Raw genomic sequence first — 14,693 nt, 5'->3', positions numbered from 1 at the left:
GTTTCCACCATTGTTTCTTACCTGTTGCCAGTCCTTCACCTCGACACGGGTGCCAGACTGCTGGAAACTGGCAGTGGTTTCCCCACTGCTTAAAAAGGAAAATCTGGATCCCACATGCCCAGCTAACTTTAGGCCCATTTCCCTCCTGCCATTTCCCATCAAGATCCTAGAGAAACTGGCCACAAGACACCTATCCAACTTTCTTGAGAAGAACGACTGTTTGGATGTGGCTCAGTTTGGGTTTCGAGCGGCACACGGGACAGAGTCAGCCTTGGTGTCCGTTCTTGATGATCTTCGGACGCGGGCCGACACGGGCCAGGCAGCCTTTTTAGTGCTGCTTGACATGTCGGCCGCGTTCGACACGGTCAACCATGTGACTCTGATCAGGAGATTGTCGGAGGCGGGGGTGTCAGGGTTGGCCCTGGAATGGTTGGTGTCTTATCTTGGGCAAAGACATCAGGTAGTTGCACTACCGCCCTACCAATCTAACATCAAGAGGGTAGGTCAGGGAGTTCCCCAGGGCTCGGCCATCAGCCCCATTCTCTTCAACTTGTACCTCCGGCCCCTGATCACACGGATCAGGTCTTTTGGCATTACGGTCACCAACTATGCTGACGACACCCAGCTTATCTTCTCGTTTGAGGGTAAGGGTGGGGTGTCACAGGAGGTGTTCCACCAATGCATGGGGGCCACGGCAGAATGGTTACGGAAAAATTCCCTCCAATTCAACAGCTCGAAAACAGAGGTTTTGCACTGCTCCTTGGACCGGATTCCCAGACCCTTTCCACAGGGTTTTTGGCCTCCAGACTTCCTGGGCTCTAATCTGCCGGCTGATTCAGTTCGGAATCTGGGGGTCATGTTTAGTTCCGACTTACAACTAGACACCTCAGTAAACAAGACAGTGGCCACGTGCATGGGCCTACTTGGATCCCTGAGAAAGATTCTACCTCTGCTTCCAGCACCGGCAAGACCAGAAGTAGTGCGGAGCATAATCCTTAGTCGTTTGGACTATTGCAACGCACTGCTTCTGGGGGCTCCAACTGCCGTGCCTGGGAAACTCTAGCGGATTCAGAACTGCGCCGCTAAATTGGCACTTTCACGGCGCCGCGCGGACTCCTCCACTAAGGCACTCAGGGATCTTCACTGGCTCCCAATTTCTCAACGGGTGAATTTTAAGGCTTTGTGTATCGTTTTTAAGGCTCTGCATGGCCAAGGCCCGGTCCCTTTACAGGATCTATTCTCCTGGTACACCCCCGTAAGAACTCTCCGATCGGCATCGGCATTTCTGGTGGTGGTACCCAAGTTTCGGAGGACTCGGATGGGCGGTCGCTCTTTCAGGATTGCTGCGGCACGACTGTGGAACTCCTTACCACTGAGTCTTAGGAGCCTGGAAGTATTTTCCATCTTTAAAAAGGAGTTAAAAACTTACCTGTTCCCCAGTACAATGCAGTAAGATCAGAAGCTGGTAAAATCTCGCTTTGTGTCAGAACAGTCTTAGCGCCAGGATGCCCGGTGGGTGACAGTGATAGCGCTTTATAAGAACGCCTATACATACATACATGGGAGGAAGTTCCACAGTTTGGTTGCGTTGTAGCTAAAGGAGTGACCTCCACTTCTCACTCTCCAAATATGGGGAGCCATAGTCAAAGGAGCCTTAGTTGATCGAAGGATTCCACCCAGGGTGCAGGGTGAAATCAGAAGTAGAGGGGGGCCTTTTGTTTGAAGTGCCCTGTATGCAATGCATAAACCTTTGAATTTCACCCTCTGATCGACTGGGAGCCAATGAAGAGTGAGCAATGCTTGCCGGGCTGATTTATGTCTGGATATTGAGCAGGATGCGTGCTGCCATATTCTGCACAACTTTAAGTTTCTTGGTTTCTTGGGGAGGGGAGTTGGCTTAACGGCTAGGGCGCTCGACCTCGGAATCTGGGTTCGAGTCTCGGTAACGACGCCAAAAACCTCCTGTGATTCTGGGCAAATCACTTAATCTCCCCGTGCCTATAAATGAATGCGTGTCCTCATGTAACGTAACTGGTGCTATGTAAAGCGCTCTGATACCTGATTCAGTTCGGGTCTAGTTCGCGCTATATAAAACTCTGCAAAATTTAAAAAAAGAAAAGAAAAAAAAATTGGTTACAGATTTAGCAGCTCCAAAATAGAGCTTATTCCCATGGTCCAGCCAAGCGAAAACTAGAGCCTGTATCACAAGACTTCTAGATAGGAGGAGCAGGTGTAAAATTTTGAACAGGCCATAGCAGCTGGCCTAATGTTTTGTTGCCTGGGCATCCATTGACGGGGATTTGTCCAATCATCCTCCCAGACTTTTTATAACCGTCTTCGGGGCAGGGGGCATGCATAAACAGTCCGGCCAGCCTAGTGTCGGGTGGTGGTTTGGGCAGCCTAGTGTCGGGTGGTGGTTGGTGCGGTTACTTAGTATCATACGTTCTGTTTTATCCCCTTTTAGCTAGAGGCAGGACCTGCTGACTACCTTCTCCAGGCAAGGTCCCAAAGAGGAAGATTGGGGACTGTATTCGGTTACTAGAGAAACACCTACTGTGTGTCATTGGCATATGACACAATGGATATGACAAACTGCAGCACAATTTCTGCAAAAGGGTGCACGTATAAATTAAAGAGCGTGGGGCTCAATGAATAGCCCTGTGTTTCAGAACATCTGGATCAAACTGTTGGAATTGTTCTTATATTTCGAGAAGCATATATATGTACTGAAGCAACATTGAATATTAGAGTATAAATCCAAATAAAAGGAACAGAAAACCGTTTATGAAATGTTATCAGACCCAACCACTACAATGCAGAGTAATGCATAGGCTATGAATCTAGAGCAGGTTTGCATGACATACGTATTACTGGAAAGGAACAAGCAAGTCACAGGTATTTTCTTTTCCACATTTCCAAGTTCTGGTGTTTTATAATACTTTGAGACTTCTATCATGTACAAGTAAAGAGCTAACCCGTCGTAGTACCTATAAAAATGCATGTTATAAGACAGCCACTCAGTGCCTTTGCAGCAAAATGGCTTTTATGTCCCTGAATTGGGCACTGTAGACAACACATAATTTGAATGTATCAGTTATCAGCCTTAATGGCTGTATGTGAAACTCACATTTGTAAACTGCAGATTTCTGATATTTCATTCATACAACAGTAAACCTGGAAACATAAGAGATAAATAATGTACAACAGGCCATGATTAAAGTAGCATTTACACACCTTGGGCGTACTCTTCCGAGGAGATACTCCATTCGCTACTGATGCAAAGTCCAGCTTCCCATCATCACGTCTTCCTTTTGATTTGAGACCTTGCAGGAGCAAATCTCTTAAGTGTTGGTAGGGAGGGTTTTGAGCATAATCCAGTTTTTTCACAGCCTCCATGTACTTTTCAATTTCATCTGAGGATCATTAGAGAGACTGAGTTAACATTGATTGCTCAAAAAGCTTTAGAACAAATCAAATCAAGAATGTTTAGGTAGAAATTCACCTGGCTTTGCGCAGGGGAAGCACTTGTTCATCAATTCTGGAATATTCTCACGATAGCTGAAAAAAATGTTTTCATTAGCTTTAAAAACTGGTCTGGGAAATTTCAAATCAGAATTACTGGGGGGAGAATATTGATTTAAGTTGATTAATTAAACATTTTACTTAAGTACAGCTAGGAAACATCTAAAGTCAAACAAGTGTGTAAACTATAAACAAACACATTAAAGGGTCTAAGAGGAAACTTCGTGTAAAAGTTATAAAAGAAGCATACTTGCATGAATATATGGAAAATGACCACAAACTGCACACATTTCGTAAGTAAAAACTCAGATTTATTGCTTAATATTCAGGGCACAGGAAAAGTCAAATGGGTAACCGTTCTGAAACAAAAGTTTTTCTATGTAACACAAAGTTTCAAATTTCTGTGCAATTGCAACCTAACCTACTGCAACACATGAACTTTAAGTGTTAAATCTGATCATTTTAAAGGTTTAAATTAAACTATTAATGTGTAGTGTAAATTCTGTACTATGTGGCAGCCATTAATGTCCCACAAACCTGAATAAAACGTTTTGTTATTTTTTTATAGGCAAACTGGGGAACTCTATTCCTATCCCCAAACATATCAGACTGCCTCTATGTCGCGCTTTGTTCAAGAAATAAGAACTGCTCCCTTGTGCACCCATGTAATAAACTTAGTCCACACCTCTCTGGAACACTCGCTTACTCCTGAACCACGTAATGTCAACTCCAGACTGTCATGGTTTCTTAAAAATAACATCGATTTTTATGATTTGACCAAATAAAATTATTTGTCCACTTCGATCATTTATTAACATTTTAAAAAGTCACTGTTTCAAACACATTTTTTTCTAGATAAAGGCTTTTCTCAAGTTTTGTTTCAACTGTATTGTTTTTGTCTGATAAATTCCTTCCGTTTAGTGGAATATGGCCGACGCACAAGTTACTACTTGTGTAACGATACATCTGTAAGAGACATTAGTTAGTGATAGATTCCTTAACTTAGAATACCCCCAGGCGCCAGACTGGATCCGAATTTTTTTTGCGTAGCAATACCCTTGCGCGCCGGCAGGCGTCGTCCGTGGCTCCGCGTCCGTCGTTAGCCGGAATGGCGTCGGAGTACTTAGACGCCGCCAATGCGCGCTGACGTCAGTTCTGATACACAGCTTTTCCGCGCCAGATACGCAGAGCCATGATAGAACCAACACTGGTGCCATGAAACTAGGGCCCTGAAAGGGGATGACCTTAACCCTAGACATCTGTTAGCAGAACGGGGAGGATGGGTGGGTCGGTAAGGAATCTATCACTAACTAATGTAAATGTCTCTTACAGATATATCGTTACACAAGTAGTAACTTGTGCATCTGAAAGAGACACGTTAGTGATAGATTCCTTACCTTAGAATAGATACCCCAGCAATACCAACCCCGGTGGTGGGTCTGCGAACCAATAATCACACCAGAAAGTCCTGGAGGACGGAACGGCCATAGAAGCCATCCCTCCGGACTAGGCTGTCCAGGCAATAGTGTCTTGCAAACGTGTGCAGCGAGGCCCACATAGCTGCCTGGCAAATGTCCTGCAAGGGCACTCCTCGGCCCAGGGCAGTGGTAGTCGCCGTGGCCCGTGTGGAATGAGACCTTAGTCCAACAGGGGGCTCCTTCTTAGCCAAGAAGTAACACGCCTGGATACACAAGATGATCCACCACGAGATGGTCCGCTTGTGCACCGCCTTTCCCTTCTTAGCGCCCACGTAAACAACATAGAGTTGGTCATCCACCCGGAACTGGCGTGTGCGATCTAGATAGTAAGAGAGCGCACGTTTTGGGTCCAGACGGTGGAGCCTCTCTTCCTCTTTCGAGGGATGCGGAGGCGGAAAGAAGGTGGGCAAGGTAATAGACTGCCCGATGTGGAAGGCCGTGACAACCTTGGGCAGGAAAGAGGGTCTCGTCCGCAACACAACCTTGTCTGGATAGACAGAGAGGAAAGGAGGTGTAGAAGAAAGAGCCTGGAGCTCACTCACTCTCCTGGCAGAGGTGATGGCAACCAGGAACGAAGTCTTCTAAGTAAGAAGACGGAGAGGACAGTTATGGAGCGGCTCAAAGGGAGCACACATTAGGTAAGTGAGTACAAGATTCAAGTCCCACTGGGGCATCAAGAAAGGAACAGGAGGGAACATGTGTGTGATGCCCTTCAAAAACCTATTTACAATTGGGGACTTGAACAAGGAAGGCTGATCAGGTTGCCTTAAGAAGGCGGAAAGGGCAGAAAGGTACCCCTTGATAGTGTCCAGAGCAGAGCCCTGCTGGGCAAGAGAAAGAAGAAAGAGGAGAACCTCAGAAAGGGGTGCAGAGAGTGGGTCCACAGCTTTTGCTGTGCACCATGCCACAAATCGGTTCCACCTGCAGGCGTATACCAGAAGGTTGATATGGAGCCGGGACTCCGCCGGAGACCAGAGGCCTCTGCTCTCCGCCTCTCCCATGTGGCCTCCCCAGCCCTGGAGGGACGCGTCCGTCACAACCACGTGCTCCGGGTGGGGTAGGGAGAGGGAACTGCCACTGACCCAATCGCGGTCCGTGAGCCACCACTGCAACTGTCTTGCAGTGCCCTCCGAGATCAAGACATGATCGGACAAGTTTCCCTGATGCTGGGCCCACTGAAACTTCAGGTCCCACTGCAGAGCCCGCATCCTCCACCGGGCGTGATGCACCAGAAGGATGCAGGAGGCCATCAGCCCCAGAAGCCGCAGCGTCAACCTGACCGAGACTCGGGATAAGGGCTGAAAGATCGGAATCAGAGCCTGAATATCCCGAACCCGCTGTTCGGGAGGATAAACCCGAAACTGCGCAGAGTCTAGAACCGCTCTGATGAAGAGGAGCTTCTGAGAGGGACACAGGTGCGACTTCGGCACGTTGATGGAGAACCCCAGTAAGTGCAGGAGGTCGGCCGTAGTCTGGAGGTGGCTGACGAATGTCTGGGGCGAGCCCGCCTTCAACAACCAGTCGTCGAGGTAGGGGAAGACTGACCACCTAACCTGCGCAGATGAGCTGCGACCACCGCCATCACCTTCGTGAACACCCGTGGGGCGCTGGTAAGGACGAAGGGGAGCACGGTAAACTGAAAGTGCTCGTGGCCTACCGTGAACCGCAGGTAACGCCGGTGGGCCGGCAGGACGGGGATGTGAAAATAAGCGTCCTGCAAGTCCAACGCTACCATCCAGTCTCCAGGGTCCAGGGCAGCTAAGACCTGAGCCAAAGTCAGCATCTTGAACTTCTCCTTCCGGAGGAAGCCGTTGACGTTCCGTAGGTCCAAGATAGGGCTTCGGCCCTCTTTGCCCTTCTTGGGTACCAGAAAGTAGTGGGAGTAACAACCACACCCTACTTCTGGCCCCGGAACGCGCTCGATAGCCCCCTTGGCCAAGAGGGCCGTGACTTCCTCTTGCAGAAGTTGCAAGTGATCCCCGACACGCTGTGGAATTGCGGTGGCATGGCTGGAGGGGTTGCCTCGAAGGGGAGGGAGTAGCCCCTTTGGACGATTTGCAGCACCCACCTGTCCGACGTGACCGTGCGCCAGTGGAAGAGGTGATGGCGAACCCTGCCCCCCACTGGCGTCACATGGGCCTGAAAACACGGACTAGGAAGGTTTTGAGGCAGGAGCTGCAGAGGGAGGTGTGGACTGGCCTCGCCGTTGTCTCCGACCGCCGCCACGGTGGTTTCCACGGCCGCCACCGCGCTGTTGAACATTCTGCGGTGCGTGGCTGGCAGCACGTGTGGGGGCGCTCCTTCCGTGGCCACTAAAGGAGCGAAAGGCACCCGATTGCTGGCGTGTGGCCGAGAGGCCCAAGGACTTGGCCGTAGCCCTGGAGTCCTTAAAACGCTCAAGCGCATGGTCTGCCTTGTCGCCAAAGAGGAGACGGCCATCGAACAGCAGGTCCAGAAGAGTGGCCTGGACATCGGCCGAAAAGTTGGCGGACCTCAACCAGGCGTGGTGTCGAACCGCCACAGTCGTTGCCATATCCCTGCCCAGTGAGTCCGTGGTATCCAGCCCACATCGGATGGAATATCGTGCTGCATCTCGGCCCTCCACAAGGGCTTGGGTGAGTTTAGCCAGGACCTCCTCCGGACATTGTGGCAGCACTTCCGCGACTGTGTCCCACAGGGTGTTTACATTGCCATTTGCTTAATTTCTCTCAAATGTGAGACTTATTGTATCCTACGGACGAGTTTAGCAGACAGCAATTACTACCACACACACACCTAGAGCCACACACACACACACAATGCGGCCACACATACACACACACACACTCAGAGCTACACACAGACACCCAGAGAAACACACACACACTTAGAGCCCCCCCACACACACACCCACCCAGAGCCACACACATACAGACACACATCCAGAGCCACACAAACACACACACCTAGAGCCATACACACACTCAAAGTCACACACAGACCCAGAGCTACACACACCTAGAGACACACAAACACACACACACACCCAGAGACACACAGACACCTAGAGACACCTAGAGACACCTAGAGCCACACATACACTCAGAGCCACACTCACACCCAGAGCTACACACACACACACACACACCCATAGCCACACACACCAGAGCCACACACACCCATAGCCACACACACACACACACTAGAGCCACAAACACACACACACACACTCACTCAGAGACTCAAGGGAGGGGAGAGCTTCTGGTGCGTGTTCGCCAGGAGCTCTTCCTCGTGCCCTCAGTATGCAGCCAACCAGAAGAACTGCTGGAAGCAGATCGCGTGCGCTTTGAAGAAACAGAAGAACCTGTGTCAAGACCCTAAGTCTTAAAGTCAAAGGAGTGCAAATAGGGGCCCAAGGAGGCGCACCTCAGCCCCTCCAGCTCCAGCCTTATAGAAGCTGCCTCTGGGAAGGAGAAAGTAATTCACCCCGGTAAAAAGCCCTCCCGCCCTTCGAACGCGACTGCTGAGGTGAAGCCGGACGCTGAGACGAGCAGCAAAGAATGCGTGGAAGACGAGAGCGTCGACCAGAAAAAGGTCGCAGCGGAGTACTGCGGGGAGTCATGGGGCTCGCTCTGCGCATTCTTCTTCTCCATGGTGCAGGATAAAAAGTGCTGAAGAAGTACTGACTTTTCCATAGGCGCCTGTTGGCCCCCGTGTGACGTGTGTGACACTTTCTGCTGCTTGGGTCTCGGTTTTTTTAGACAACAGAATGATGCATTCTGGGACTTGTAATTTCACTTTTAATATCGCATTTATAGACTCAAAATATCCAGCGAGCAAATAATGTAGACTTAAAATCAGGGCAGACATACGATGCCACGTGTGCTATAGGGCGATGTAACAGCTATACTTCTTCACTGGGGAAGTATACTGTGGTTTACTAGCAACTGTGTATTTATTACACAGTACCGTGTGCTATGCGCAGGGTGCTCGATGTAAATACTGTAATTATAAAAACAGAGCTGTGTATTTAAACATCTTTAACAGTCTTGTAAAAAACATGTTTCTTTTCTATGTTGATATACCGTAAATTTTATTCTGTACATATTTTTTATCTGTGAACACTGGTGCAAAGTGCACAGCCAAATACTTGCTTACTGTTCTTAGAGCGATTTTAAAACGGAACACATTTAATACCTTCAGTGCTATGAACTTGTTTATTTATTTATTTATGGGATTTTTAATGCGCAGCTACTACCCTGAGGTGTCTAGGCGCAGTGAGATACTCTAAAATACAATAGTCAGGACACGATCTTAGTGATTGAAGAGCCAGGTCTTCAAAGCCTTGCGAAAGCCAATGAGGGTTGGCGCAGTTTTAATGTCTAAGGGGAGTGAGTTCCACAATATGGGAGTTGCTACCAAAAATCGTCTGTCGCCCCATGTAGCCGTTCTTGTACGGGGTACAGACAGTAGACAGCTTGCTGCTGATCTTAAATTCTTTTTAGGAATATACACCTGAAATGCCTTCTTTAAGAACTTTGGTCCAGTCTGATGGATAGCCTTATAGGCGATGCAAAGGGCTTTGAATTTGATCCTGCTCTCCACTCTTAGCCAGTGGAGATGGCGTATGGCTGCCGAAGTGGAGTGGCGCCTGGGAATGTTGAGCAGGATCCGTGCTGCCATATTTTGGACAGATTGAAGCTTATTCAGGATGCATTTATGCGTGTTGAAAAAGAGAGCATTTCCATAGTCAAGCTTGGAAAACACTAAGGTGGTAATCAGTGTTTTTCCTGCTGATGCTGGTAAATACGGCAGGAGTTTTTTTTATCTTTTTCAGCATGAAGAATGCAGCAGAAACCACCTTGTTAACATGATATCCAAACGATAGCTTGTTATCAAAGATCACTCCCAGATTCCTGACCTTGGTAGCTAGGACCGGGGGAGGGCCCATCTGACTGGGCCACCATATCGGGGACCACTCTGGGGAAATATTACCGAAGGTCATGACCTCAGTTTTCTCCGCATTAAGTTTTAAGCAGTTACTGTGCATCCATGATTGTACATCCAGTAACCCCTCCTGAAGCTTAACTGCTACCACTGGGCCGTTCTTATGCACCGCCAGCACAAGCTGGGTGTCATCTGCGTAGGTGGTTAAACGCATCCCATGAGATTTGATGACCCTCGCCAAGTCTGCGACATAAATGTTGAAGAGCGTAGGACTCAACGAGGATCCTTGAGGGACCCCACAAGGCAGTTCAGAAGTCGATGAGTAATGGTTACCCAGTTTGACTGCCTGCTTACGATTAGCTAAAAAAGAAGCTATAAGATCTTTGGCCAGATGGTTATTCCCAAGGGCTGCGACACGGTCGACCAAGATGACGTGGTCGACCGTGTCAAAGGCCGCCGACAGGTCCAACAGAATAAGCACTGCCGCTCCTCCCGAATCCATGATGTGTCTGATTTCATCGGAGGCCTTTAGCAGTGCTGTCTCAGTTCCGTGTCCCCTCCGGAACCCGAACTGAGTATCATCCAAGAGTTTGTTTTGCTCAATAAACTCCGATAGCTGTTGGTTCATAATGGCCTCTACGATTTTAGCCGGGAAGGGAAGGCAAGCAATAGGTCTGTAGTTGGCCGTAATGGTGGGGTCTAGAGAAGGCTTCTTAAGCAAAAGTTTGACAATGGCCTTCTTCCAGGTCTCAGGGTAGACACCGGTTTTGAAGATGGAATTACAAATATCGGTGAGCGGCTGAGTGATGGTATTATGTAATTGATTCATTATGGTAGGAGGACATGGATCAAGCGGAGAGCCGGATTTGATCTTAGCAACAAGCGTGCTGACCTGATCTTCAGTGACTGACTGAAACTGAGCGAGGAAAGGGTGAGTAGGCACTAGATGAGTGAATGGATCAATGGTTCTTCCCACCGGTTCTTTGGAAAAAGTGGAATAGATATCCATCACCTTAGTGGTGAAGAATGTAGCCAATGAACTACAAAGTTCCTGCGAGTTCTCAATTACGGGTCCAGCCGGAGGATTAGAGAGAGAACTCACCACTTGAAACAGCCTCCTGGCTGAGTTCTGTGCCTGCTCAATTTGACCAGTAAAAAAGAGATTATTTTGCGCAATGACAGCTTTCTTGTATATCGCTAACGCATTTTTATAGACTTGCTTAGCGGAGGGGCTATAGTGCTTTCTCCAACGCCTTTCTAAGTTTCTACAATACTGACGTTGGAGTTGCAACTCCTCTGTATACCACTGGGCAGATGGAGTAGCTCTATTTGGGCGATAGAATTTTTCAGGTGCAACTTGATTAGCAGCCTTCAGGATCCAATCCTGAAAATTAGTGGACATAGTTTCAGGGTCGCATGAACTTTTGGGGACTGATGACATTAGGAGATTAGTGAGGTGTGGAATGTCTGCGTTTTTCCACATCCGCGTCCCCACTGACGACCGGACTTTGGTCTGAGAGGGTTTGGAGGGTAATGATTGAATCTTGAAAATAATAGCTTGGTGGTCAGACCATACCAAAGGTAACAACTGACAAATCAATGCCAGGATTATTGGTGAATAAGCCGTCCAGTGTGTGCCCGGCCTCATGCGTAGGGCCCCTCACCAGCTGCTGCAGTCCCATTGCCTGCATATCAGTGATGAGTTGGGCTGTGTCTTTATTTTCAAGGTTTTCAAGAGGGAAATTAAAATCCCCAAGAATCGTATAATCCGAGGATCCTATTACTAATTCAGTGATTTCTGTGAGTGCAGCTAAAAATTTAGTTCGAGGACCCGGTGGCCTGTACACAAGTGTCCCTTTGAAGGCTTGCTTCTGCGTGAGATTAATAGCAAACGCAAAAGCTTCGCAAATAGTGCTTTGAATGGGCTCGAATTTTGCGCGATAGATGTCCTTGTGAATAATGGCTAAGCCTCCACCTCGCCCAGAGATTCTGTCTTGTCTGGCCACACAGTAGCCTTCAGGGGTGGCCAGAACAAAATCAGGGCCAGATGCCTCATCTCCCCAGGATTCCGTAATAAAAAGAATGTCCAGTTCCTGGTTAAGAATACACTCCCTGATATCCAAACTATGTTGGGGGAGAGAACGTGAATTAATCAGTGCTGCCCTAAAATACTGTTCAACTGAGAGCGGGGCACTGGTGATTACAGGTGAATACGATGTGGTGTTCATCGCGGGCAGAGGAGGTGGAAGGGTAAAAGCGCAGCCTACACATGATGTGGATTTAGATGTCAGGTATTTAAGGGGCGGTAATACTTGGCAGGACCTACCCAAACCTGGGTTCAGCTCTCTCAGCTGTGTAGTGTCTATGATTTTCATTGGTCAATTAGAATAAACGCTTTTGAGACTCTTTGAAATAAATGCATCGGTGCATTCGTCTTTGGGCGTGGGGTATATGTGGAATGTTTAAATGCTAAATTACAAAGCGTTGCGTGGACAAGCGTCACTGGGAGCTCAGTGCTGCATTTTTTAACGAGACCCTGCACGTTGAGATCCGAGCTACCGCGGGCACTTTAGTTTCATTTGAACACCAATTAGGGAGATAGTTGCAGCATTCTCACTGCATGTAGTACACCACCGTTCAAATGAATGGCCTCTGCTTCTCATGCTCACAGGCAGCTCAGCTGAAAGACTGTCTGGTTGACCAATGCTATTTAAAAGCGTACCCGTACTTAAGAGCATTTCTCGCAGAAAAAAACAACAAATTAAATGCAGTGTTCCTAAATGGTAATTACATTTGCCTCGAGGGTAGGGGCAACGTAATAGCCACTCACACTTAACATTGTATTCGCTTTATTAACATGAGAACCACGTATAAAGTCCATTAAGTTTTCTATGAAACGCAATAACAATATGTACCCGCTTGCACTGGGCGCAGTTGCGGACCCCTCACCAGTTAGCACTGTCTCGAGGGCGTTCAGCGCGCACTTCTCTCCCACACAGGGTCAAATTGCAGCTTCCGAGTTCCTCACAGCCCTCTGTAGGCAGCCAGGGCTCCATATTTTAGCCCATTTATTGGGGCGGCCACTTCCTTCGTGGCGAAAACAGACAACAGCAACAAGACACGGAAACACGTGAAACAAACATGAAAAAGACATGAGACAAGGGCAACAATGACAACACCACGGAGTAACGGAAAACATGGAGAGGACATGACAGCTGGCGAAAGCATTCCATTGACGGAAAACAAAGACAACAGCAACGAGACACGGAAACACGTAAAACAAACATGGAGAGGACATGAGACGGGGACAACATAGACAACACCATGGGGTAACGGAAAACAGAGACAACAGCAACAAGACACGGGAAAACGTAAAACGAACATGACACGGGGGCAACAAACACAACAGCACGGAGACTCGCAAAAGTTCAAAGAAAATTAGCTTACCTGATCGCAAACACACAGTACTTCCTGGCAACTTAAAACTCGCAGCCCACTCCAACAGAAGACACTTCGAAAAAGACAAAAACATGACCGAAAAAAAAAAAAAAAAAGAAAACACGCCCACCGCCGCATGACGATAGCAAGAGGGCGGGATGAGTGAAAATTGCGGGAACGCCCACGAATCTGCTCTGGCAATGACGGACAGATCGCTCTTCCAATGGCTAGCCTCCATTTATGGAGCTAGCCAATGAAAGAGAAGGCGGGACCAAAGCCAGTATGTTCTAACATTAGATTTCACCTGCGCGAACGCTGCTGCGCAGCGGACGCCAGGCGAAACCTAAAAACGAATACCTTAATTAGGCTAGCAAAATAATTTATTTACAAGCTTTCACGACCAGTTGACAGGGCTGACTAGGGTTGACATGAAGCTTTTCTGCGCTAGCAACACCACTTAAAATGGACACTACTAGATCTTAGCATACACTCTACTAGATTTGCGGGAGCCTGCATTCCACTTAGTAAGATGTACTATGATGTTTGCTAATGCCACGCAGCTCAAGGGTACAAAGAATAAAATCAGTATTTTTCAGAGAGTTGTTCAAAGACACTTGTCTTAGCATTAGACGTGCGCACAGAATCCAATTTGATCCTAAAGTCAGTCTGTGCCTTTGTATAACATTGTTTGTAATTTACAATTCAGATGTACAATTCAGATGTAAAAGTTTATTTCTAGGAAAGGTGACTCAAGTTGAGGCTCCTTCTGGGAGGTTAGCTGATTTGGGATCACACCAGGTGAGCGCCACTGAAAAGCTGATATGTCTGAGTCAGAGTCTGTTACATGCTCAGCTCAACATTTAATGCCATATGCCTGGAGAATCTACGAGTGGCATGTAGGCACACAACCGTCAAAGAACAGTAGTATACATTTCCAAGTAGTCACATGTTGCAAGAGCGGTTAGAAGCAGGTAGAGTCATAGACCTGTCACAGCAATGCCTTTAGATGGCTGGGACTAAGAAGCACAATTTTTGTTATACAAGCTCGGTCGGTTAGGAGGCCTGTGGTCCTTGAACACAGTTCATTAAGCACTGTACGGGATGAAGGCATGGTTGCACCAAGCCGGAAGACTGCTGCTCACTATCAAGCTCCATCAGCCTGCACACCATCCCCAGTGATCCTGATGTAATTGGGGCCCACCAACTCCCCTAATTCCAAAAAGGCCGCCTACCTACCCATTGGGGCCGCCCATCTGCTCCTCGGACGGTGTGCCAGGAAACAACAGGGTGTATGAGAGAAACACATCCCCCGGCTGTGGTGCAGAAAGA

At 48.1% G+C, this 14,693-nt stretch overlaps 1 protein-coding gene across 2 annotated transcripts in view; it reads right to left on the bottom strand.

The window, feature by feature from the left end:
- The window catches only part of VRK1 (VRK serine/threonine kinase 1), a 288,098-nt gene that overhangs the window by 121,263 nt on the left and 152,142 nt on the right, over positions 1-14,693 (bottom strand). For both annotated transcript variants that reach the window (XM_078660130.1, XM_078660131.1), the window contains exons 10-11: positions 3,503-3,558; positions 3,235-3,413 (exon numbers count right to left, since the gene is read on the bottom strand). In XM_078660130.1, coding sequence (XP_078516256.1) covers positions 3,235-3,413; positions 3,503-3,558 — 235 coding nt within the window. The remainder of the gene's footprint in view (positions 1-3,234; positions 3,414-3,502; positions 3,559-14,693) is intronic.

Source organism: Lissotriton helveticus, chromosome 9 (assembly GCF_964261635.1).
Source record: "Lissotriton helveticus chromosome 9, aLisHel1.1, whole genome shotgun sequence".
Lineage (NCBI taxonomy): Eukaryota > Metazoa > Chordata > Amphibia > Caudata > Salamandridae > Lissotriton > Lissotriton helveticus.
The sequence above is the reverse complement of the archived record's forward strand: the minus strand, read 5'-3'. Positions and strand labels throughout refer to the sequence as shown.